Source organism: Amphibalanus amphitrite, unplaced genomic scaffold (assembly GCF_019059575.1).
Source record: "Amphibalanus amphitrite isolate SeventyFive unplaced genomic scaffold, NRLGWU_Aamphi_draft 000373F_arrow, whole genome shotgun sequence".
In the NCBI taxonomy this organism is placed as follows: Eukaryota; Metazoa; Arthropoda; class Thecostraca; order Balanomorpha; family Balanidae; genus Amphibalanus; species Amphibalanus amphitrite.
Genome location: NW_024881867.1, coordinates 392,535 through 417,425, shown reverse-complemented (window position 1 = coordinate 417,425; position 24,891 = coordinate 392,535). Strand labels below are relative to the sequence as shown.

At 51.8% G+C, this 24,891-nt stretch overlaps 4 protein-coding genes across 4 annotated transcripts; 1 reads left to right on the top strand and 3 right to left on the bottom strand.

The window, feature by feature from the left end:
- Positions 1–1,801: 1,801 nt before the first annotated feature.
- On the top strand, positions 1,802–8,841 carry LOC122389818 (3'-5' RNA helicase YTHDC2-like). The gene is made up of 5 exons (XM_043382224.1): positions 1,802–1,962; positions 4,792–4,891; positions 5,125–5,215; positions 5,452–5,645; positions 6,880–8,841. The coding sequence occupies exons 2-5, from the start codon at positions 4,792–4,794 to the stop codon at positions 7,146–7,148; spliced, it is 654 nt and encodes a 217-aa protein (XP_043238159.1). The 5' UTR covers positions 1,802–1,962; the 3' UTR covers positions 7,149–8,841.
- On the bottom strand, positions 7,775–9,623 carry LOC122389819 (DEAD-box ATP-dependent RNA helicase 52A-like). The gene is made up of 2 exons (XM_043382226.1): positions 8,995–9,623; positions 7,775–8,263 (listed from the first exon to the last, which is right to left on the bottom strand). Exons 1-2 carry the CDS (start codon positions 9,223–9,225, stop codon positions 7,982–7,984), a joined length of 513 nt encoding a protein of 170 aa, XP_043238161.1. The 5' UTR covers positions 9,226–9,623; the 3' UTR covers positions 7,775–7,981.
- Positions 9,624–20,518: 10,895 nt separating this feature from the next.
- On the bottom strand, positions 20,519–21,414 carry LOC122389821 (glycine-rich protein HC1-like). Its single transcript, XM_043382228.1, has 2 exons — positions 21,359–21,414; positions 20,519–20,979 (listed from the first exon to the last, which is right to left on the bottom strand). Exons 1-2 carry the CDS (start codon positions 21,374–21,376, stop codon positions 20,752–20,754), a joined length of 246 nt encoding a protein of 81 aa, XP_043238163.1. The 5' UTR covers positions 21,377–21,414; the 3' UTR covers positions 20,519–20,751.
- Positions 21,415–23,862: 2,448 nt separating this feature from the next.
- Positions 23,863–24,622, bottom strand: LOC122389820 (glycine-rich protein HC1-like). Its single transcript, XM_043382227.1, has 2 exons — positions 24,565–24,622; positions 23,863–24,195 (listed from the first exon to the last, which is right to left on the bottom strand). The coding sequence occupies exons 1-2, from the start codon at positions 24,580–24,582 to the stop codon at positions 23,968–23,970; spliced, it is 246 nt and encodes an 81-aa protein (XP_043238162.1). The 5' UTR covers positions 24,583–24,622; the 3' UTR covers positions 23,863–23,967.
- Positions 24,623–24,891: the final 269 nt, after the last annotated feature.

Sequence of the window (24,891 nt, the reverse complement as noted above, 5' to 3'; positions counted from 1 at the left end):
CGGGAAGAGGCGCAAGCGCCTCTTTCCCTAAGCGCGCGGTCTTTTGGCCAGCATTCCATGCTGATTCCGGGCTTATGGACGGTGTCGGCAGCGCCGAATCCTCCCTCTGGCTTTGTGTGGGACTCTGAATTCGGTCTGGCGAACGGACGGGATGATTGACACTTCCTGCGGGCAGTGGCGGCGGAAGCAGGGGGGCAAGGGGGGCAGCTGCACCCTAAAGCTATGGAAAGGGGCGCCTCGAAAATCTGTAGAGGAGGCAGGAAGTTAAGAGGTGCGGCAGCCATAAAGCTGAGCAGTGCGACACCGCAACTGATAAAGGCACTTGTGACACGAAGAGGGTGGCAATGACGTGAGAAAAGTATCTTTTGATATGCTGAAGAGTGGAGGGCATCCTTATCTGAAACAAAGGCAGATGCTGCCGACCCTGTCGAATATAATCTTGCCAGGCGATAAAGGCTAGGAGGGCGCAGCCACTCGAGAAGCGCGCCATGCGGAAGATGGGCGCCTGCATGCGAAAGAGGGGCGCCTGTGTGTGGGACGAAAAAGAAACATTTATGGAGACGTCTTTGAAGGCGATAGCCTCCGAACGCCAACACGAACATATGAGGGCTTATAGCGTTGCAGGCTCCATGCGACAAAAAGGGGCGCCTGATGGCCGATATGCGAGAGGAAATTAGTTTGTGTAACATTTATCGGGGGCGGTTTGCCGTTTACAACATATGAATGTTAAGGGAGGTCCGAGATTGGGGTCTGTAAAATTGCACTGTCCGTATGGGCGGTTACACCCCTAGTGCTAGGGCGTATTTTGCGTTTTTTTTTTTACTGGGGAGATGATTATGACCAGGAATAGCACTCTGCAAACTTCTATGGGTGCCTGTATAGGGGCGAAACTGATTTTCCAGTGCAGGGACGGCCATCGGCATTGTGGGGCGGCATTCATTCCACTGGGGCGTCTGCCAGTGTTGAAGGGCGGTATTCATTTCAATGGGGCGCCCGTTGGTGTTGATGGGCGACATGTATCACCTGGGGCGCCTATCGGAGATTGGGGCGGCATTAATTTCACTGAGGCGCCTATCGGCGTTGACGGGTGGTATTTATTCATCCGGGGCGCTTATCGGTGGTATAGGCCGGCATTCGCTTCACTGAGGTGCCTATCGGTGTTTTAAGGCGGCAGTAAATCCACTGGTGTCTGGGGCGCCTACCGGCGTCGAAAGGCGACATTCATAATTCATTTCACTGGGAGGCATATTGGTGTTGATGTGTAACATTCATTCTCCTAGGGCGCCCGGCAATGAGGGGGCGGCATTTATTCCGTTCCCCTGGGATGGGCCCCTATCGGTGTGGAGGAAACGTCTCTTCACTGTTTGTGTTACTACAACCTATATGGTAAGGGGCGCCCAGCGGGAAGGGGCGCTTCAATATCGTTTGCACCCCTATCCTAGAATACCTTCCGCCGCCACTGCCTGCGGCCCGCGCAAAAACTGAACCTGCGTCGGGCTGCAGCAATATTGCACAAAGCGGAATGCGCATTGCGTATTTATTTCCCTGGGACCGACCACTCTTCAGCGGTCTGGGATCCCTATGATAGGTTTTTTGGATGATGGCGTACAAACAAAGTGTATTCTGCTTGCTGCATGGTTTCTGCAATAGCTGTGTCGACTTTATTTGTCTTTCGCTTTTTCACTACTGTTGGTTTTGACAAGATTATTGCTGTAGATTAGAGTCACTGTTTTCCCTGTCCTTGAAATGATTGCATGTGAGGCGTTTCTGACGCACCCGGTTTTCAGCGTTGTTTGTTTGTGTCGTGTCAAGTTTGGTGTCAAGTGTCGTGTATTGTTTTTTCCACCCCCGGGCCAGCTTTCCGTAATTTTCGGTTTCGAGTCTTATCGAAATGTGATCTGAAAGTGTATTTCTTTTGAAGATAGGCAACTTGTTATTGATTCCATTCGTTCCTGAACAAAGGTATGGTGGATGCCCTCGCTAATAGTGAACCTTCAGAAACTTGTCTAATATAGTCAATGTGAGGGGTGAAAATCATCGTTAGCAAATCAGACTCATAGTTGAATAAGGCTATGCCATATATATATATATATATATTGAGATGGTTATCACTATTAGTAAATTAATATTGGGTATCTCAGCAGTCAGCAAAGCTAAAGCAGGTGGACGTGTTTCATCACAGGTAGACTATCAACAGTCAACAGTTCAACACGCTTTCCAAAAGAGAAAAAACAAACATCATTATACAATATACATGCATTACGAAACGTACCTACCGTACCAATATGCTGTGTTTGCACTTTGTATCGTTTCTTTGTTGGAAAGGGATTTTGATAAAAACAATGTGACGAAACGCATCAACCTGATTGTGCTTGTTACCTTTTTTCATGGTCTGAGAGGCTGACATAACCTGGTTTTTTCATCTTAGTTAATTGAATTAACTAACATCTGAACCTAGACAGATGGCAAACATGACCAAATTGCAAATTAAATTGCATGTGTCCTGTATGACAGCATTCTGATAACTTTTTGATCTAACCTGAACTACCAAACACTAACCTACCCTTATCAGCCAATGTAATTTCTCAAAACTTAACACAAACAATTGCAAAGTAGGATGTACCAAGTTTGTCAGTGGTGCGGTGCCATTGCAGTTACTTTTGTTTTATGATTTAGTGCAGAAATACTATAAGTATTCAGGTCTTGTGTCACTTTTTGAGGCATGAATAGTGTGTTCTCTCCTTTCATGAGTTTGTTTTGTGAATTCCTGCAGTTATTAGGGTGGGATAAAAGGTTTTGTTACCAAAATATTTGCATCACAATGTCTTATCAATGTGGCAATTGAGAAGTTGGGTGCCTGTTTGATATTGCCATGATGTTTTGAATTTGTCTGATTAGTGTTAAATGGATTTGTTTGTGTTTAACCCTCGCCGGACCTATTGGTTTTCTACATACGCGCCGGCCGAGGGGGGGGGGGCGGGTACGACACCCCCCCTCGCCGTTTCGCCCCTGGTGGAGCTAGCGCGTCGCGGAAAAAAAACGAGCGTGTGCGCCGTTACGAGACGCAGAGATTGGTACCCGATTTTAAGGTCCTAGGTCAACCGGTGACCTCTGAGGTCAGGTCAAAAGCCCCAAGGTACGGTTCAGTTTTTGGTGAATAACTTCGCAAAAAACGGCCGCAGAGCCGCGATTTTGGCAGCATCGTGTTCGCCTCGCTCAGGCGCGTCGAGTGATATACTTTTTGTTCGGGTCAGGTCAACTTAGGGTGTTGACCTCAGGTCAAGGTCAGGTCAGCACCCCAAGGTCACGAAGTTGGTCGAAAGAGGTCATGTCGCATATCATTCGATTCGGCAGGTCTTCCTGAGTCCATTGGTGGCCTTCCCGACTCGCTAGCTCAATTTGATCACGAGTTATTGACGAAAAACTAATATGACCTTGATGACGTCATAAATGACGTCACGCAAGGTCAACATTGCAAAAGTGACGCATCTAACCTTGCAAGGAGTGCATCAAATCACGATTCTGTGTGCTTGAGATAGTTGGAGATCGTTCCCGGCGCCAGAATAGCAGTTTTCATTTTTCCCCATTGACTTATACATAATGGTGAGGTCACGAAAATGACCTGACCTCATATGACCTTTAGGAAAAATCCGAGATATACAAGTTGTGAGACTCATAATGGATACTGGATCCTGCAAGTTTCATTTCCCTGTGACATCTCCTCTGGCAGTGAGGGCGTTGCGAAGTTGCGACATCTGAAGACCGTGCAGAGGTTCACTTATGACGTCATAGGTCATTGACCTGACCTGACCCAAAAATGCGGTTGGTGTCAAAAGATCCGGCTTGAATCAAAGGTCAGGTATGCCAAGTTTCAGCTCTCTATCGCCAGCGTGTTCGGAGCTATCGCGAAAAACCCTATGGGGGGGGGGGGGGCTGCACCCGCCCCCCCCCCTCGGCCGGCGAGGGTTAATACATATGACCATGCATTCTGTACTTTCAGTGCCAACAATGCAGCAGCCTCAGTGTAGTGGGGATGCCTTATCCTATGCCCACTATACCTTCAACCCTGCTCCCAGGAACCTGTACCCTCCATTCATTTATCCTGTGGTAAGAACAATGCTGTTTCTGTTTTTCCATGTCTTTAATTTACAAATAATGCTCATTAGTGCAGCAAATCAAAATATAAGTACAAATCATTGAGGTGAGATTACCTGACCCAGTGCCAACCTAATCTGATCTGACCTAATCCAGTCTAATCCAATCTAACCTGACTTAGTCTTAACTAGCCCCATGTCTACCTAACACCTACCTGTGGCAGAAGGGCAGGCTGGGTTATTCAGATTAGGTTGGGTCAGGTTACCTCAGGTGACATCTCCTCAATTGATTATAATGACATATGCTGCACTAAAAAGTACATTTGTTTTATTGAGGACATGAAAAACATGGAATGGAAAAATATGTCCTTGAAAAGCTGTTTGGACCTCAGCTTCAGCAATACATTCCTCTCGTATCATTTTCTGAGGCTGCTTAGTCCTGGCCATGGTTCCATAATTGATATAATGAGGCTCACAGCACGTTGATTTGTTCACTTGTATTGTCATCATTATCTGATGAATGGTGGCTTTATCAATATCATAGTTTATATAAGTGCTGTAACCAGATTTTAGTGCATGCGCTGACTGCATCATCAACAAATTGTGATAATGGCTGGCACGGTGCTCTAAAATCTAAATGCAGATGTGACCTGCAGTGCCAATATCGTTCACTGATGCTACACCGTTCTAACACCAGATGCCACGCAAGAAGACGCAGCCGGCCAATGTGGGCGAGGAGCTGCGTATCGCCGTGACGCTGGCGCTGCAGAACTTCCGACTCCAGGAGGACCAAGCAGGTAACTGGGGGATGGACAGAGATACAAACAGCCATGACTGCTGCTAACATCCAGTGCAGGGAGTCGTCAGTATGAACGGAAATTAGGGGTAAATTTCGTAGTGGTTTGAGTGAGCTGACAAAGTTCGTTTTTTCTTATTGTGAACATTACGGGCATGAAAATGAGTTAACGCTGCTCATTGCCATACAAGTATAATTTTGCCGCAGCTTGATGTTTTCATGTTTTTTTTCCAGAAATAGAATTTCCATCTTCTCTGACATCTACTGAGCGAGCTTTCATCCACAAATTGGCGGACTCCATTGGGCTGAAGTCGAAGAGCCGAGGGTAAGTGTATTATAAACTCCCCGTTCATTGCGGTTTTTCCGACGATGTCACAGATGATCATTCAAACCTTTTCAAAACATTTGAAACAGGGCATCCGAACTTCAATTCACCCATTCATCACAGTGGCTAGTTCAGTTGCATCTGTGTAGTATCCCATATTTCCACAAACTGTCCAAGTTTTCCAATTAGTTATACATATGTTGAAAAAGGCTGACCTCAAGCCCTGCGTTTTTCAGGAAGGCGGCCAACCGTTTTCTGACGGTATACAAGAAGCATGGCTCGACGATCGTTCAGGCGGACGCGGTGTTTGCGCTGGCGCGCATGTCTCGGCACCACGTCAGCTCGCTGCTCTCAAAGTTCCCGGTCACCAACCGGGAGCGACAGGAGCTGCTTCCGCCGACCGAGCGGGACCGGCTGCTCCAGCCCGACGGTAGGGAGGGGTGGTAGGATAGGGACCGGCTGCTCCGGCCCGACGGTAGGGAGGCCGGGTGGTAGGGTAGGGACCGGCTGCTCCAGCCCGACGGTAGGGGAGGGGATAGTAGGGTAGGGACCGGCTGCTCCGGCCCGACGGTAGGGGAGGGCATAGTAGGACTGGGAGTGATTATAGGGGTGAGGGCTGAGTATCTGATTCCGACCCAGCGTTAACGACGGTGCTGCAGCCTGGCGGAAGGGGGATAGGGCGGGGAGGGATGATAGGGGAGGAAAGCATGCAAGGGTGGGGACTGGGATGGATGGTAGGGTGGGGAGAGGCGCTACGATGGGGAGGGCTGAGCTACGGCCTTTGATCGAGCCGGCTGACTGCCGCGGCAGGGAAAGGATGATCGGGCGAATAGTGCGGCTGGTAGCACAAGGTAGGAAGGGCCTCCTGTACCTGGGGCGAGGGCGCGCCGGCAGCACCGGGGATAGATTCTGGTTCCGTACTTAAGGTGGCGTTCCGGTCGTGCAGAGCTGTCTGTGCCCGGGGTAGATGTTGCCCACCCCAGCCGTGGAGAATAGCTAGATGTAGATGGAAGCTGGTGGAGGAAATTTGTCGCAGCTGGGTGGCAGATGGCGCTGGTGTCGAGAGGTAGAGAGGGAACCAAGGAGCGCTGGGGTGCCAAGAGAGGAACCAGAGCTAGCGGTGGGTAGGGGGCGCTGTGGTCGATAAAAGCCGCGAGAGACTGGTGTTAGAGGGCGCCTGGGCCGCAGAGGGACCTAACCAGCCCAATAGCAGATGGCGCTGGGGCCAGAGGAGGCTCTGGCCTTAAATCGTGACATCATCTTTTTCAATTACGCCACAAATGGATCGTGCATTGTGGTTGACAAAATCCAGCGAGTGATATCATCGCCTCTATAATAATTGATGCTGAGTCTAAGCCAGACATCCGCTAACCCAACGAAAGAAAGCCCCAGCGCACGACCAGCGCTGCCGTCTGGTGCCCTTTCTTCCGACGCTGGAGCGATCATGGGCTTAGCTTGTCGTTTGTGCCGCAGTGGCAATATCATATTTATGACGTGATACCCGTGATATGACCTAGTCTGCACTGTGTCCTCTGCGCCATGGCCTTAATTGGGCCACGAACTGTGCGCTACGACCGCGGCTGTGCTGTACGTCGTGACCTCTGCGCTGTGACCTCTGCGCCGTGACCTCTGCTGTGACACCGCCTGCCTCGCTGTGCCTCCAGTTCGGGATGTGAACCGGGCGACGGGCCGACTGAACAGCGGCATCCCCCAGGTGCCGGGAGCGCGCGGCACCGGCGACCTGAGCCGGGCCGGCCAGCAGCTGCCCATCTGGCCGCTCAAAGACGACATCCTGCGCACGGTCGGCCACAACCAGGTCACCCTGCTGGTGGGCGACACCGGCTCCGGAAAAACCACCCAGGTGAGCGAACGACGAGCGGGCAGTGACGGCGGTCGCCGCCGAGCCACCGCCAAACCGCTGAGCGACTGCTGATTAACTCTGAGCGGCGCCGGGCGTGAGAGTGATCATATCAGCCATTCCTCAGACCATGATGAGGGAGTCTGGTATTTTGCAGGTTCGGTTTGATCAGCATAATCGTAAATATGTGATTCTTGAGATACCGTCAAACGGAGAAGTTATTCTAGTTGTGAAAGGTCACCCCAGACCTTTCACAAGTAACCTTTCTGGCTTAATTTACATAGGGTTTTTATATTTCCCTTTCTGATGGCTATGAACAATTAAGCTTACCAGGATTTTGACATGTACGCTGACCAGTAAAATGTTTTCAGAAGAAGACTCTTCGTAAAGCATAGCACTTTGATTAATGAATCAACCTTGGAAGTTGGAATAACATGAGTCGACTCCAGTTTCTTTTCAGCTCTCCAGTTTCAGTGTCTCTTTGTTAGGTAGAATGTGTCATCGTTTGAACCACAGACATCCAGCTGTAAAGAATAGGCTGGGATAGCGGTACTCTGACCTATCTGCAAGATATCGGCAAAAGGCTACAGGCTATGGCTGAATCGCGGATGGTTTTTGAGCGAAAACAAATATCCATTCTATCTAATAATACCCTGCACCTATTAGTAGCTCGCAGTGTATGTCATGTAAACCGTTCGTTAAAGAAATATTCCCAAAGCTTGTATTATATTACACACCGATGGTTATGAACGGTACAGCAATACGTTTGATCAGTCATACATAATGGTTCCACGGGACCCATTATGGGTGTGTCTGTAGCAAAGACCCTGTCCACGAGGGCGTCCGTAGTAACGACAAAGGTTCTATCCGTAGACTCTGCGTCCGAACTCATATCCACCACCGCTGTGTTAGCCGTAATGACTGCTACCGCCGCGGTTTCCGCGGTAGTATCCGCCGCCGCCGCCGTTTCCGCGGTAGTATCCGCCGCCGCCGCCGTTTCCGCGGTAGTATCCGCCCCCACCGCCTCTGTTTCCGTGGTAGTATCCACCGCTCCCGGGATGGTATCCGCCGCCGCTGTTTCCGCGGTAGTATCCACCGCCTCGTCTGCTCGGGAAACGGCTGAAGGATCTGCCTCCGTAGTACGAGCCGGATCCGACGGCGACTCCGACCAGAGCCACCAGCAGTGTCAGCTGTGGACGGGGACGGCGGTGGGGTCAGTGAGGGGATGTAATAGTGACCACCAGCAGCACCAGCTGTGGACGGGGACGGCGGTGGGGTCAGTGAGGGGATGTAATAGTGACCACCAAGTACCAGCTGTGGACGGGAGCGGTGGAGAGGTCGGGGTGAGAGGGGTGTAAGGTGGCTGTAGATATGGTTACAAAATCTTGGTTCAGTAGTCATGAATTGATTGCTGTTTGAGCCTTCTGGGGCCGCCAGAACCCGAGAACTCTGTCTTAAGGATGAAACACAGTTTTTTTTTTGCGTGCAAATTGCTTCACGCTCCTCCCATTGGAATACATGACATATTTTTCGTTCCCAAATCGTAGCTTGAAGCGCTGAGTGTTGGGAGCGAAACATATGCCATGTGTTCCAGTAGAGGAGCGAGACTGCGATTTGAACGCGTAAAAGCTCTGCTCAAGCTTTCGCGGGGATTGAATGCGCACTCTGCTGAAATAAGCATTAAAACTTTGACATAACATTTCAAGCTGAGCCAGTGTTTATGAATGATTCATCAAAAAACAAAAAACAAAAAACAAAAAAACTGGACCACAACGGTATGGTATCGGTTCAGAATGCATTTCAGTCTATTCCTTTTTGTTTCTAACACAAATTTATTGGAAGCTGTAGATAGTATTTCGGAGCAGGTGGTTGATAAGCCAGCTGCTGGCCCACCTGAGCTCCCTGCTCGCCCGTCACTCACCACCAGTTTGAAGTTCATGTTGTCAGAGGACGTGTTGTGAGTGGTCCGCTCGACTGCTGCCTGCTCTCTGCCGAACCCCGGCTCCCGGACGGCTTTTATACGGTACTGTGCCGGCTTATTTGCGGGTACTGTGCCGGCCGAGATGACCTTCCTCGCAGTCATCTCGGCGCTTGCAAGAGGTGTAAAGTTTTCGCTTTGTTTTTTCTTCGTTTGTTTGCAATGCAACCTCATTGTTAAAGCGATAACTTTGCAGAAATATGACCAATCTCAAATCTTAAGGTCGTACATATTGTAATTTGTAATCCTCGATGTATATTCATCGTACTTTGCAGTTTATGTCCCAGAATAGTTATGGTTATTGGTTCGATTTCATTACCTATCGTTAGCAAATATGGCGGTGAAGGTAACGGTACTGCCTGAGAAGACACTCCGAGCACCCTCAGTCGCCAATGTTTTTACTCTGTCTTCGCTCCCCTGTTCTATCATTTGAGCACAGTGATTGTGGTTGTTCGTTCAAGTGTAGTTATCCATATGAATGCTGACCTACAATCGCTATTGAGTCGATCGGCTTTATGGACTCATAATGGGTGTCATCACAGAACTCTTGTTCATGGTACTTCAGTCCCGCATGCTGGTTGCGTAAAAGTATGTACGTGTAAACCTCGCTGGTTATGCACCTTTTATCGTTCGACGGTTTTTGTGTCACGCGGCTTACCTAAACAAATGCGTGACAATTGTTCACGTTAGTCCTTACTCTGGCGCCTTGCTCCGACTATCGTGCTTAAACGAAGTAACGCCCTTGAGCCTGTTTGAAGAGGTAAAGAAAAGAGCTTGGGCCGCTACGAGCAGAATGAATAGTGACAAATATTCGATGAATTATCCTCGAGGTCACAGACGCACGGGACATTCGTGCTATAAACAGCCGTTAGCGTCTCACTCCGTCCAAATGTCGTTGATTGGGCGAACGGTGTTCGCACACATGTGCACTTTGACTTTCTGTCCAGATGTCATTGATCGGGCTAACGGTACTCGGACACATCTGCACGAAGCTAACAAAGAAACGATGGCGTCCTCCAGAGGATGTGTGCTAAAAACGCTCCTGCCTCTGTCGGCTAATCCGCTGCCACAATTAGTAACTGCAGTGTGCAAGCGTAATGACTAAGTTCCTAGAACAAGCAGTCTGTGGATTATTTCGTGTCTGTGGATTATTTCGTATCCGTAGTACTTAGGTAGGAACACTCGTTCGTAGCTTTCCGGTATTTTATATTATGTAGTAGATTCGTAGTAGCTATGACCTGGAACAATCCTGTCAAACAGACCGCCTTTTTCGATGGATGTAATGGTGAGCAGGGCGTCAGCTTTCAACGGTGGTATACACCTCCGTGTCCAGCGAATCCGCCGGAGTGGCTGTAGTATCCGCCGACGTTTCCATGGTAGTATCCGCCGCTGTGTCCTGGGTAGTATCCACCGCCTCCGTGCTGGAAGCCGCTGTAGTATCCGCCGCCGCCCCTGCGTCCGAAGAATCCTCCGGAGCCGGCGGCCACCCCGAGCAGAACCACTAAAAGCACCAGCTGTGGAGAGGGACGGCGGTGGGGCCAGGCTGAGAGGGGCGATAGAACATCACGAGCACAGGAAGAATGTTTTACTAGCTAGTTGGCGCCCTTTCAGGCCCGTTATTAACAAATATTTTTTTTTCTTTCAAACAGCTTTTCAATTAAATGTCTTTTGGAGATACATGGATGTGCTCCAGGAACCGAGCATACGTCTTGTTTGAAGTCAAATAGCTATGAAGACACTATTCAATAAAGCGCAATATCATGATTCATGATATTTTCTGTAGGACAATGACCTCTGATTTTCACGTCCTCTGATCCCTCTGCTCGGCCCACTCACCACCAGCTTGAAGTGCATGTTGATGCCGGGTTACGTGTGCTTAGTGCTCTCCTGGGACGCTACTGCCTCGCTCCTGTGGCACTGGGTCGGCAGACGGGCTTATATAGCTCCTCGAGCAAAACACCGGCCTCGCTCGCGATTCCATGGAACTATCTCGGTGGTTCAACTTTTCTCGTTGTTCTTCGCTTGTTTGCAGCTGGGTGCCAACATCTTGTCATGGCGCTAGCCAAGAAAATGTAACGGAGATTAGAGCATAGCGGATCTCAGCTCTTTTGAAAATCAGGCGTATTGTTACCGCTCAGGACACGAGCGGTAATAAGAGTCGGGTGCAGACGGCCATCAACAGCCAAAAAAATACAGATATGATCGGTATGCTTGGACTGTCGCTCCGCGCCCCATGGTGGCGGCGGCTCGAGGGAGCCTATTACAGAAAGCCCGAGCATCGGCAATCATGAAATGCAGTACGCCGTAACAAATAATGATAAGATACACATATGATCGGTCTGCTGTGGGCTGTCGCTCCGCCTTGCGGCGGCGGCTCGAGTGAGTCTATAACAGACAGCCCGAGCATTGGCCAGTATAAAATGCGGTACATCGTAGCAAAACAGATACACATATGATCAGTCTGCTGGGGCAGTCGCTCCGCCTTGCGGCGGCGGCTCGAATGAGCCTATAACATACAGCCCGAGCATTGGTCAGCATACAATGGGGTACATCGTAACAAAACAGCTACACATATGATCGGTCTGCGTTGGGATGTCGCTTAGCCTTGCGGCGGCGGCTCGAGTGAACCCATGGACGTACGGCCGGGGCGTTGGCCTGCATAAAATGCGGTACACCTTAACAAAACAGATACACATATGATCGGTCTGCATTTGGGCTGTCGCTCCGCCCTGCGGCGGCGGCTTGAGGAGCCTATAAACGTACAAGGCCGGAGCATTGGCCTGGGCGGTGTTTCACGGACGCTGCTACCTTGCCATCAAACCGGGGCCTGTTGATGCCTCCATGAAAATCCAATTTACACGTGTAACAGCAGCGCGCTGCTATCACCGGTGAAACAGGGCCCAGCATAAATTGCGGTATACCATATACCGTACCAAGCAAAGAGACCGAAGATCGGTTGGCTTCGGGCTGTCGCTCCGCCTTGCGGCGGCGGCTCGAGGGAGCCTAAAACAGACAGCCCGTGCATGGCCAGCATAAATGCGGTTCACCGTAACAAAACAGATACACCCAAGGCCATATAACCAGGTATGGTCATCCGGTTTTTTTTTACCGTCCCCCTACCGGGCCCGAATGACGTCACTGGGATGGTAACTCGCCGGCCGCCGTCCGTAGCCATTATGGAGGACGGATGTTCAAATACGTTATTAGCGGTTTTTAGTGCAGTTTCGATGTCCGATACAAGGCAGAACGATGTCATGTTTCCTCAGTGAAGCAAATTAGGACCAGCTGTTACTCGAACTCAAAGATTTGGCGGAATTATTCGGATCGGACCGAGCCAACGTGCGCCCCGCCGGTGATCCGCCCAACACATCGGCGGCTTTCTCTTAGATGAAAATCGCCATTGTTTTGCGCGGGGATTCGGAGTCAATGGACTTCTGGTGACTCTGACTCCAACCCCCACTTCCAAAAACCAACTCAGACTCCGACTCCGGGCTGAGTAATCAACTCCGACCGACTCCAACTCCGACTCCGCAGCCCTGCCAGGTCTGCGGAGCCGATGGATTTTCGGTGACCCCGACTCCGACTCGGCTTCCAAAATCGACTCCGAGTCTGGTCAGAACTGTCGACTCTGACTCCGACTCCGCAGCCCCGGTTTTGCATCTATTTCGCCCCGTAATTTAGAGGTTGTGTCAACTGCACAAACCGAAATTGTACCGTAACACAAGCATGCACATTGCGCATTCCAAACTTCTGACTGGAACGAACAAAATGCGTAGGTATACCATATGCCGGCTCATGTCATACCATAAATCGTAGTTATACGTTAAAAACCATATTGGACAGATTGGTAGAGGACACATAAGGCACAAGCCCGATCTATTGCGACTTGAGTAGGTACAATAAAATGTTCCGAACTGTCGGAAAGCTGTACAAGATGTCGCCTCTCCAAACACAGTGTGCCGACTGACCACGCGACAGCCAGGAACCGGGCAACATCACAAGTGAAGCAGAGCGGTGGCACCGCAGCACAGGCTCCCCAAGCTCGTCAAGGCGGCGAGAAAGGTCCGACAGGTCGGTAGCAGGTTCACCACGGCAGCGACAGGTCAGGCAGGTCGGCAGCAGATTCACTAGGGCGGTGGCAGGTGCGACAGGTCGGCAGCAGGTTTACCAGGGCGGCGACAGGTCCGGCAGGGCGACCGCAGTTTCACCAGGGCGGCAGCGTAGACGCAGCGGTAGGTCCGCCGGGGTGGCAGCAGGTCCCAGGGCGGCCGCAGGCTGACCAGGGCGGCGACGGGTCCGGCAAGGCGACGGCAGTTTCGCCAGGGCGGCAGCGTAGACGCGGCGGCAGGCCCGCCGGGCTGGCAGCAGGTCCCAGGGCGGCTGCAGGCTCACCAGGGCGGCGACAGGTCCGGCAGGTCGTCGGCAGGTCCGTCGGGGCGGCGACAGGCTCGGCAGGTCGGCCTCAGCAGCAGGCAGTCAGCAGATTCTCGGGGCAGCCCTGGTTGAGGTAGGATGTCATCAGAAACTGCACGTCTGGGTGCCGGTGTCGGATGTCGTACAGACCACGCAGCGAGGCTTTGCTGCACAGCACGCCCTGCTGGCAGCGCAGGAGTGTCGGCAGCCCAGCGGGTGCTTTCGGGTCGCCTTCCTCAACTTCCTGTCGGAAACTGGCGCTCGCCACTCAGGGACTCGGGCGACGTCTCCAAAGCTGGGAGACAGATGCTGAAGTCGATATGATGTGATTTTATGCCCTCAGCTCGGTGCCAGTCATTGTGCTGTTATGTGCAGGTAGCCACTCCTCGCTCTTCTGCACGCCGCCAAGAGGACCAGCCCCGGACCTGCAAAACACATTACCAAATTTATCATCACAATGCAACAATATGAAAAACATTTCACTAGGCGATGGCAAGCAAAAATAATCAATGCCCCAAAGGTGACTTTTCTTTGATTGCCTTTTCCATGTGCTGACATGAAGCCTCCTCAAAACATGTACCTATTTTATATTTATGTATTGACTGCAGGCCTGACTCGGAATTCAGGTGAAACGAGCAAATAACACAAGTCATTTCATTAATATTTTGAATTTGAGTCTGGCATTACTGTTCCATGCACAGGTGCGGCTGCGTATAAAATCATTTGAAGCAAATGCATTAGGTTAATAGTCTCAACAAATAGAAATTAGTAGTAGCACAGGTGGTATAAATAGAAACCAATATATAGAAAAGGAAGAGCTTGTTTGGTTAGCAAATGTCAATTACATAACTTTTACATAAACAAGAATGGGATTTTCAGCAAACAGCATGTCAGAAATCCTTTAAAATTCAAAATTTTTGCCCAAAATTTGAAAGTTTAGATACAGATGATAAAATCTAGCAACAACTAATATTGAAAAGAAGTAACAATAAGCTTCAACTTTGCACGCAAGATGTGCCAAAATTTTGGTGAGAAATCGCTTGCGCTGAATTTTGAGACATGAAAGCCCCTGACGCATCTAACAGTGTGTGAATTTTTTCATGTCTGGGAGGTAAGCATAGATTGATTTGTTATTTGATGCTATTTTATTTTACAAATAAGTAGTTATTTTCACAAAGCATTAATATTTATAGAAGCTAGCCACTTCCGAAACAATTTACAACTCTTCCATTCCATCTCCTTCTCATAATCTTTTCAACAATGCTAAGGCATTTAACAACTTAACGTGAGTTTATCATGCTCCCTTTGAAAGCCAAAAATGAAAAAAAAATGGTTAAACGCCAGCTTGAACTAAAACGTGGCTGATCTGTCAATTACCGGGGTTACATGAGCAAGTAAATGCGTATCAGGAACGGATTTTCCTATTCGCTCACCATTGTAGTCCGTTTGTAATGCGTATTAACTCTGCTCATGTAACCCCGAGCTATGATACTCATGCTTTATATACAGTTGAATTGAATACCTGAGCTGAACTGCTGAAGCTGGTCATTCTTCATGATCTCTGAGACGACAAGTGTGTGAATGCCACTTATGTGTATGCTTTTCCGATCTTCAAACACATAAAAAGTGATATTATTATCAAATAAACAATATTCAAACTCTGTATAACAATACACGCAACGGCTGGAAAACACTGCGCCGGTGCGCCAGAATTGACAGCATCGCATGAATCTCAGCGACCAATCAGCTTTCGACCATCCCAGTGACGTCACATTGGCAGCATTTGGAAGCAATTTTCCTCCTAGGGCCCGGTAAAGGGACGGACCCCCCCCTGGATACACCTATGACGGTTTGCTTTGGGCTGTCGCTCCTTCTGCGGCGGCGGCTCGAGTGAGCCTTTAAATGTACAGCCGGAGCATTGGCTAGCATAAAGTGCGTATACACCGTAACAAAACAGGTACGCATGTATGATCGGTCGGCGTTGGGCTGTCGCTCCGCCTTGCGGCGGCGGCTCAAGTGAGTCTATAACAGACAACCCGAGCATTGGCCAGCATAAAATGCGGTACATCGTAACAAAACAGATACACATATGATTGGTCGGCGTTGGGCTGTCGCTCCGCCTTGCGGCGGCGGCTCGAGTGAGCCTATAACAGACAGCCCGAGCATTGGTCAGCATACAATGGGGTACATCGTAACAAAACAGCTACACATATGATCGGTCTGCTGGAGGCTGTCGCTCCGCCTTGCGGCGGCGGCTCGAGTGAGCCTATAACAGGCAGCCCGAGCATTGGTTAGCACAAAATGGGGTACATCGTAACGAAACAGATACACATATGATCGGTCGGCGTTGGGCTGTCGCTCCGCCTTGCGGCGGCGGCTCAAGTGAGCCTATAACAGACAGCCCGAGCATTTCCCCATAAATGCGGTACACCGTAACAGGACAGATACAATAATGATCGGTCTGCTTTGGGCTGTTGCTTCGCCCTGCGGCGGCGGTACGAGTGCGCTATAAGCAGGCTAGAAACGGCGGCGGCTCGAGTGAGCCTATAACAGACAGCCCGAGCATTGGTCAGCATACAATGGGGTACATCGTAACAAAACAGCTACACATATGATCGGTCTGCTGGAGGCTGTCGCTCCGCCTTGCGGCGGCGGCTCGAGTGAGCCTATAACAGACAGCCCGAGCATTGGTTAGCACAAAATGGGGTACATCGTAACAAAACAGATACACATATGATCGGTCGTGCGTGGCCAGATAAAAAAAAAGAAGTCCCAAATCACTGCGAGGAGCCTGTCGGCGCAACGTGGATAGTCTGCTGACTGACGTCAGCCCGACCGGACCTGTAACTGGCAGCCGCGGCGTGTGCGGCGAGAGCTGCAGATCAGGAACGCGCATGGCCGACCAGGGGCCAACATAGCCGGCCCGGGCATCGGGACGGGCCGCGCTTATTCATGGGGCCTAAGGCGGAGACGGGGGCCACCGCATGTCTCCGCAGCGACCAAGGACCGGCCAGGCATTGCCCATAATGCAGTCCAGCTTGCTAGAGGTGCTGTGGGACGCTGTCGTCGGCGACACTGGCTACGGCCGTCTGTCGGCGTATCCGGTGCGCTTGGGCTGACCGTCCCCTGACCCTTTGGGTTACCATCGGCGCGCAGTTCTCGGTGAGCAGTAGTGTTGGTGTCACGGGCGACGGATGGCGAGCGAACTCAAGCGAGGATCACCGGCGCCACCAAAACACGCCAACGAGGCCGAAATCGCCCCTGGCGGCAGGCCTGCTCACGCAGAACGAACGAACGACGAACGGCTGCGCCGAGACCGGCGACTGGGGAGCGAACCGCGTGAAGCACCGCCAACGATGACCGACCTTTCGGTAGATAGGGCCTGAACCGCGACTGCGGCATTGCCGCCGCGACGGGCCGACTGGGAGCGGGGAGCCGCGAGCGGTGTGTCCGGCGTGCTGGCGGTCGTGCGGCGGCTGGTGGCCCGGGTGGCGGCAGCGCCAGTGGTTGCCGCAGGGCGCCGGGCTGCAGCCTGGCGCCGCCCAGTCGCCGGCGTTGCCGGCCGGGGGCGGGCCTGGGCGCGGCCCGACGGTGGGCCCGATCGCGGCATCAGACCACCGGTAAGCATGAAAAACAAAACAAGTGTCAGTGGGACGTGTATTCACGGTAACTATGCACGGGGTGGTGATGCAGGGTGGGAGCGAGCCCGTCCCAGAACGCCTAGCCGGCGGGGAAGGCGGCGAGGGTTCCCGGAGGACACAGTCGAGGGCCCGCCAGCCGGCCGCCGATGGATGGACCCCATCCGCCCCGAGAAAGTCGACTGGAGGCACGAATTTGATGAGCTGGACCGGAGAGTGGCGGAATAGTCGGCGCCGCAGCCGGTAGGCCACCCATCGCCGGCACTGGAAGAGCCGTGCCGACACGTCGCCGGCCCGGAAACTGGTGCGCGATGGAATCCAGGCCTGCCCGACGCCGGCCGCCAGGAGGCCGAGCGTCAGTTCTGTGACGTCTTGCAGCCACGGAGGGACCCGGCAGTTGGGTGAGGCGAGGTCATTGGCGCCCGCTATGACCACCACCACGTGGGAGCTGAGAGTAACTGCCGTCCGTATGGCCCAGCACCGAAAACTGTCCTGGGAGATGAAGCCACCGCGGACGCCAACTGCCGAGACATGATCGTCGGCCGACCGGTGCCGGGAGAGGTGGGCCGCATAGCTGTCCCCGATCACGAGCATGTCTGCAACGAGAAAAAAGAAGAAGAAGAAGAGAACAAAACAAGGGGCGGGAGCCTCGCATGCGCCCCGGATGAGACGTAGCGCGGTGTGTGCAGTTCACCTGGAACCCCTTATGCATCGCCGGGGGATGCACGCGTGTCCGCCCGCTAGCTGAAAAAAAAACGTCGGTGTCCGCCCGTCAGACCAAGCAGCCCCGTCCGGGCCGGTAGAACCTCACTCAACCGCTGACCGACATAACGCCACCGCGAGAAAACATGCACGACATCGGGTCAACCCGCTGCCCGATGATACACCCCACAGGGCGCGTCGGGCCCTCGGGCCTGCCACTGCCGACCGACTGCACCGCTGGCAATAAGCATGCACGCTGGGTCAACTCGCGACCTGGTGGGACACCCCTCAGTGCACGTCGGGCCCTCAGGCCTGTCACAGACGACCGATCACCGCTGGCGAGAAGCATGCACGCTCGCGACGGATAAAACACCCCTCGGGGCGCGTCGGGCCCTCAGGCCTGCCACTGCCGACCGACTGCACCGCTGGCAATAAGCATGCACGCTGGGTCAACTCGCGACCTGGTGGGGCACCCCGCAGTGCACGTCGGGCCCTCAGGCCTGCCACAGCCGACCGATCACCGCTGGCGAGAAGCATGCACGCTCGCGACTGATATGACACCCCTCGGGGCGCGTCGGGCCCTCAGGCCTACCACTGACTGACCGACCGGTCACTGCCGGCAAGGAGCATGCGCGCTGGGTCAAAGATTGCCGATCGAAACCCACAGGGTGCACCAGGCCCCTCACAAACGAAAACGCTCGTCGCTGGCGACAATGTCCTGTCGTAGCTGCAAAAAAGGAAAAAACAAAAACGCCGACCCGCCACCTGCGTTATATTTATACAGCGCCCAGGCGACTGCGCGGCGGCAGACAGCAGAGGACGGACGTGCGCCGCTAGGGGGGCATGTGGCCCTCAAGCCAACCAATGACCGACCGGCCGCCGCTAGCGATAAACATGCAGTTTGGTTATAAGTCGCCGACCGGTGCGCCACCACTCGGGGTACGGGTGACCCAAGCCAACCAAAAACTGACCGGACGCCGCCGGCGAGAAAAAAAAGACATGCGCCAGGGCCAGCCCGCTGATCGACTGGACAACCCAACAGGGCGCGCCCGGCGCCCAGGCCGAGACAGCTGCGAGCTGAGCGGGCGGCGCCCATGCGCCGCCGAGCGAGGGGGAGGAGTGAACAGAAGGTCAAAATGTACATAAAATCAAGAGTGAGCGGATGGTTTGCGCTGGCCAATGTTGAAGTTGGAACGCGTCACGTGAGCTTTTCACAACGAAGCCACCATCGATAGGTAACCAGGCTACCGGTCGTGTTAAAAAATACTTCTGTTAAAATTGGTGTAGGCCCTTTAAAGGAAATGGTTCACTTTTGGCATGGGGTGTTGAACTGGAAAACAGTTTTGTAGCTAGAGCTGAGACTAGCACAAAGCAGCTGCCTTTACGGCCCACTGATCACTCTAGACGAAGATATACCATTTCCCGCTCCGAAAAGAGTGCCGTACAGAGGAATGCGCGCCTTGCAAAGGAATGCAGCCACGTCATCGTCAGCCAAGTCAGCGTGCTGCTTGCAGCCAATGCAGCATGCGCAAGTAGAACTACGCAATATGACTGGGTAACGCGTAATAAGCTACCGCGTCTTTTTTCGATATATGGAATATGGTTCTTCCTATATCAAAATATAAAAAATGATCAACTGCACAAAAAGGTTATACCTATGTTTTTTTTTTACGTTTTGAGCAGAAAAAAAATCCCTAGCAAATTTCAGCAGAGTGAGCTAGGTGTTTCCTGGAAGACCAGTGGGTAAGCCAGCGTCCGAGGCTAGCAGTGCTACTGTTGCTTAAACCTACAAAAGATAATAAAAAGCATGTAGCTGACATTTGATGGATGCTCATGCATGCGAGTACCTAGTAGCGACTAATAATTTGCGCCAGGCGACGTGTTCTGGGGGACATGCACGGCGCACGCCTTCTGCCCAGGACATGGAAATGGTACCGGCGCTGGAACCTAGCAGGCGGAAAAAAGCAGCGACTGGGCGCAATGTTACTCTGAACCTAAGACGCCCCGCCGCGCCGGCGGTCTCATCAGCGCCCTGCGGCGAGTACCGCGCCCGCAGGCGGCCGCCGCCGACACCAGGGTATCGCTTTGTCCTGTCGGTGCCGCCGCCTGGCGGCACGTATCGGAACGACCATCCCCACGCCCCGCGTCGGGTAGGGGGAGGGGTAAGGGGACACGTCCCGGCGGTGAAAAACAATGCGCCGCGCCGCGACCCGGGCCACAAAGGATCGAACATGGCGGCTATCAGTTGGAGCGCACGAGTAGATCGGGCCGCGGCGGTCGCGGACAGCGCCGCGGCCGGGAGCGAAACGCCGCACAATGCCACTGGGAGATAGAAAAAAAAACGTGACTTAACTGCCGAGAGCGTCTGCGTCGTCCACTCGGCGTGTGGATGCCGACACGCCGCACCGATGTAGCACCAACAGCGAGACGGCCGCCCATGCCGGTGCTGAGTACCCTTCCCGACGTGAGAAAGACTCGCCAGGAGCCTGAGGCGGCTCACCGCACTGCTGTTCCGCACCAGACGCAACAAACTATTTCCGAAAACAACACGGCACAAACTACGTCCTAGTGGCACGGCGCGCGTGCGCTCACTGCACTGGGGGCCACATAGTGCTCACGCCGAGCGGTAGGTGTCGCTATACAGTTTTGCGCCCGCGGACAGAGAAAGGCTTTGCCGCTCACCACCGTTGGTGGCGCGCAGCAAATACATTTCCAAGCACAGTCATATCAAGTACAGTTCTTCTCTAACATCAACAAGCGCCGACCATTCGGCACTGATCAGTTGTCAGAGACCGGGGGATCCATATCAGCTGCGGTGAGTCTCACGTGTGAGCCGACCCAGGGCGAGGGGGCACGGCGGCCACCCCTTCCCTGCCGCACCGCCGGATACCAGCGGGGCGGTCAGAGCTCGGTAGGTCGTTAGGTCGGGTCGGCAGCGGTCGGGAGACTAGCCGACGTAGCTCCTCTGTCCATGGCCGTATCCAATGCGGCGACCGCCCTGGTATCCGCCGCCGATTCCACGGGAGTATCCGCTGTTCCCGGGATAGTATCCGCGGTTGTTTCCACGGTAGTATCCGCCACCACCGACGTTTCCACGGTAGTATCCGCCGCCGGTCCTGCGTCCGTATGATCCGGTTCCGACGGCGACTCCGACCAGAGCCACCAGCAGCACGAGCTGTGGACAGTGACACGGGTGTCTGAGCGAGGGAGCCTTGCTGGCGGGGCTGCTCGGTGATGGTAGCTGTAGCTGAGGTAACTCGGTCATGGATTTGACATGACCATGCAGCTTTCAGTATATTTCAATAATCATGTCTTTAGATCCATTTGCACTTTATAAACCTTTTAAAATTTACAGATACTTAGTTTAGTTCAATGCTGTCAGTATGGGGGAAATGAGAAACAGTGATCTTAGAACTGATATTTTGCAATAGAAAGAAGTCATTGCCGTAAGCGTTATTTAATTCCGATGCAGACAGCTAAAGTTCTGCGCGGTACGATTCCTCCTTCCTTCTAGGTACCTCTTCCTACTAACCTTACCGCCCCTGACCACTTACCGCCAGCTTGAAGTTCATGTTGTCGTCAGTGAGCGTGGGGTGAGTGCGTAGCTCGACGATCGTGTCCTTTCTGCTGTTACCCGGCTCGCAGACGGGTTTTATACGGTGCTCCGCCCGCCGAAATGACCTTCCTCGCTGTCATTCCTGCGTTTGCAAGGGCTATGGAGCAGTGACGTCGCTTTACTTAGTTCCTGCCGTTTTTTTTTTTGCAGAGTCGTCGCGCTCATTAGGATAGCTTAGGCACTGCCTAACCTGTTTGAGAAGGCTTGGTAGTAATCAGGTAACCTGTCTGAGAAGGCTTGGTAGTAGTCAGGATAGTAGTGATGATCAGTTTTTTTAACCCGCGCCCAGGTGTGGCCTGTGGGTCCCAGCCAACTTTGCTATGGTTGTGGGGGTCCTTTTGACCTCACCCGGATATCTCAGATACTAAGAAAACCATAAAGACGCGGATAAAAGCAACCAATAGCTCTGTATAGGCTCTTTCAGAAGTATACAGTCTACAGGTCGTTTTTTTTTTTTTTTTTTTTGCTCAGGACAACGCTGATTTCACTATTGACCATCCATGACAGAGGTTTGCCGTCAAATTTTCCTGATTGACCTTATTTCACAGACCACTGCAACTCGTGAGCCGAAAGAGCTACGGTGTTGATGGAAAACGCATTCGGTAGCTCTTTGAAAGCTCTTACATTAGCATTCTCACAGACTTAACCTCAGCTCAACAGTTTGGCCCACGGAGCACGATAGCCAAAATAGACGGATTTTGCCAACATTGCCTTGCAAGTTAAATTTAAACTCAATCAACCTGTGGTATTTAGCTAACCATCAGCGCATTTATCTTTTCGAGACGTGTCGAATCAACCATAATTTCAAGATTATGTTACTACCATAATTTAACCTCAAAAGGTCAACATTGAAATTTGACCCATTCTGTGTCATGACCCAGTGGCGGATCCAGGGGGGCAAAATGGGCATTTGCCCCCCCCCCCAAACGGCATAGTTTTAACATTACGCCTATGGACGATGCATGGAAAGAATCGATAAATTGTTATGGTTTGCCCCCCCCCCCAAAAAAAAACTGAGCTGGATCCGCCTCTGTCATGACCTGACAAAAGAATAATGTTTCGGATCCGTATTTATCCGTATTATTGAGCTGAATACATTCCAACCACATTGACATTACACGTCGCTTTTTATGTCGTTGCATTTTGCTCTTTTACCCACTTCATCACCATCTTTAATTGACTGAATAGCCTCTTTGACTTGGGTCATATAGGTATAGCGAATGGCCACTTAGAGGTAAATAAATAAAACAAAGGACATGTTTCACTGATCTGCCTTGTCTGAACCGAAAGTTATTGTCGAAGAATTATTGCTGGTGTTTTATGACCTATCATGACGTTTTGAGTGACCGCTGACCATCAGCTGCATCCTGTCCTTTGCATATGGGTAAAATGTTCATAGATCTATAAATCTCCTTTTTTTTTTTTGACGTGTTTGTTCAATGCAAGAGGTATTTGTATTTTTTTCACATTTCCTTCCATATGCATAATGGTGAGGTCACAAGTCTGACCTACCCAGTTTACAGATATATAAAATTTGACACATACAAATAGTTGGTAGGTACTGTTGTGTAATTAACTGAGTTTCAGACTTCTAGGCGATGACCTATAATAAAGGAATGACAGGATCGCTTTTTTAGAGGTATGGGTTTTTAACTTGACCTGGTGACCTGACCTTAGGTAACCGGGGGGGGGGGAGAAATTGTACAGACGATATGAAATTGATGCATAAGTTATACCAAGTTTCGCGGCGCTGCATGTTGCGGTTTTCTTTACACAGAAACAACTGAAGGGTGTGGCCACCCCCCTTCCACCATTGCGAAAGTAAACAAAGTATCGTCCTACCCACATGTTTCTATTTTTATCATTTGTCATCAATATTGTAAGAATTTTATGGAACTATTTTTTACATGGGTTGGCCGCAATCCTTAGAATTTGGTAACAGTTTGCAAGCGCGATCATGTATGCACCTTTTTCTGCAATTTTTCGTGAATCTTCTGAACTGCTGGCGTCACAGCTCTTCTATCAGACCTTTTTGCGGCCAAAAATGACAAAACAGGGCGCAACTTTTACGTCATTTCCGTTCGAGCTATCACAACCTCCGACTCCGAGTTGTGTGTAGAAGGCATGTAGAAGGCATCGGCATTTGTGGAAATGACATGGGAAGTGGCATCTGAAAGTCTCATGTCTGCATTATTTTACGAGATGTCGAGGGAAGAAAACAGTGTCCGTTTCTGCTCCATACTGGGCGCTGTTGAACCATTCACCAGTGTGTAAAAGACATTTACTGGTACATAAAACGTATATTTGTATTTCCAAGCACAGTCACATCCAGCACAGTTCTTCTCTAACATCAATAAGCGCCGACCACCCGGCACTGATCAGTTTTTCAGAGACCGGGAGATCCATATCAGCTGCGTTGCGTCTCACGTGAGTCCCGCCCCAGGGCGAGGGGCACGGCGGCCACCCCTTCCCTGCCGCACCGCCGGATACCAGCGGGGCGGTCAGAGCTCGATAGGTCGGTAGGTCGGGTCGGCAGCGGTCGGGAGACTAGCCGACGTAGCTCCTCTGTCCATGGCCGTATCCAATGCGGCGGCCGCCCTGGTATCCGCCGCCGATTCCACGGGAGTATCCGCTGTTCCCGGGATAGTATCCGCGGTTGTTTCCACGGTAGTATCCGCCACCACCGACGTTTCCACGGTAGTATCCGCCGCCGGTCCTGCGTCCGTATGATCCGGTTCCGACGGCGACTCCGACCAGAGCCACCAGCAGCACGAGCTGTGGACAGTGACACGGGTGTCTGAGCGAGGGAGCCTTGCTGGCGGGGCTGCTCGGTGATGGTAGCTGTAGCCGGTGTAGCTCGTTCATGGATTCGAGATAGTTCATGACTCTGGCGTTAAGTATATTTCAATGGTCACGTCTTTAGATCCAGTTGCACTTAACAAACCTGAAATTTGCAGATACTCAGCTTAGTTCAATGCTGTCAGTATGGGGAAAATGAGAAACAGTGGTCTTAGAACTGATGTTTTGCAATAGAAAGAAGTCAATGCCGTAAGCGTTCTGCGTTATTTAATTCTGATGCAGACAGCTAAAGTTATGCGTGGTAGAGCCCTCTTGCTACTAACCTTACCGCCCCTGATCACTTACCGCCAGCCTGAAGTTCATGTTGTCGTCAGTGAGCGTGGGGTGAGTGCGTATAGCTCGAGCGCCGTGTCCTTTCTGCTGTTGCCCGGCTCGCAGGCGGGTTTTATACGGTGCTCCGCCCGCCGAAATGACCTTCCTCGCTGTCATTACTGCGTTTGCAAGGGCTATGGAACAGTGACGTCGCTTTACTTAGTTCGTGCCTGACGTTTTTTAGCGTCGTCCAGTGGCAGCGGAGCACCTTCAATCAAGGGGGCACTGCCGACTTTTGGTCTCACTCTTTCCATGCATCACCCATAGGGCTAATGTTAAAATGCCAAAATCAAAAGGGGG

Bases quoted from the DNA above. Each gene is read 5' to 3' on its own strand.
- LOC122389818 (XM_043382224.1), top strand. From the start codon at position 4,792: ATGCCACGCAAGAAGACGCAGCCGGCCAATGTGGGCGAGGAGCTGCGT. The intron at 4,892-5,124 runs GTAACTGGGGGA...TTTTTTTTCCAG, and splicing joins ACTCCAGGAGGACCAAGCAG to AAATAGAATTTCCATCTTCT. The intron at 5,646-6,879 runs GTAGGGAGGGGT...CTGTGCCTCCAG, and splicing joins CCGGCTGCTCCAGCCCGACG to TTCGGGATGTGAACCGGGCG.
- LOC122389819 (XM_043382226.1), bottom strand. From the start codon at position 9,225: ATGAGGTTGCATTGCAAACAAACGAAGAAAAAACAAAGCGAAAACTTT. The intron at 8,264-8,994 runs GTGAGTGACGGG...CCCCGTCCACAG, and splicing joins ACATGAACTTCAAACTGGTG to CTGACACTGCTGGTGGCTCT.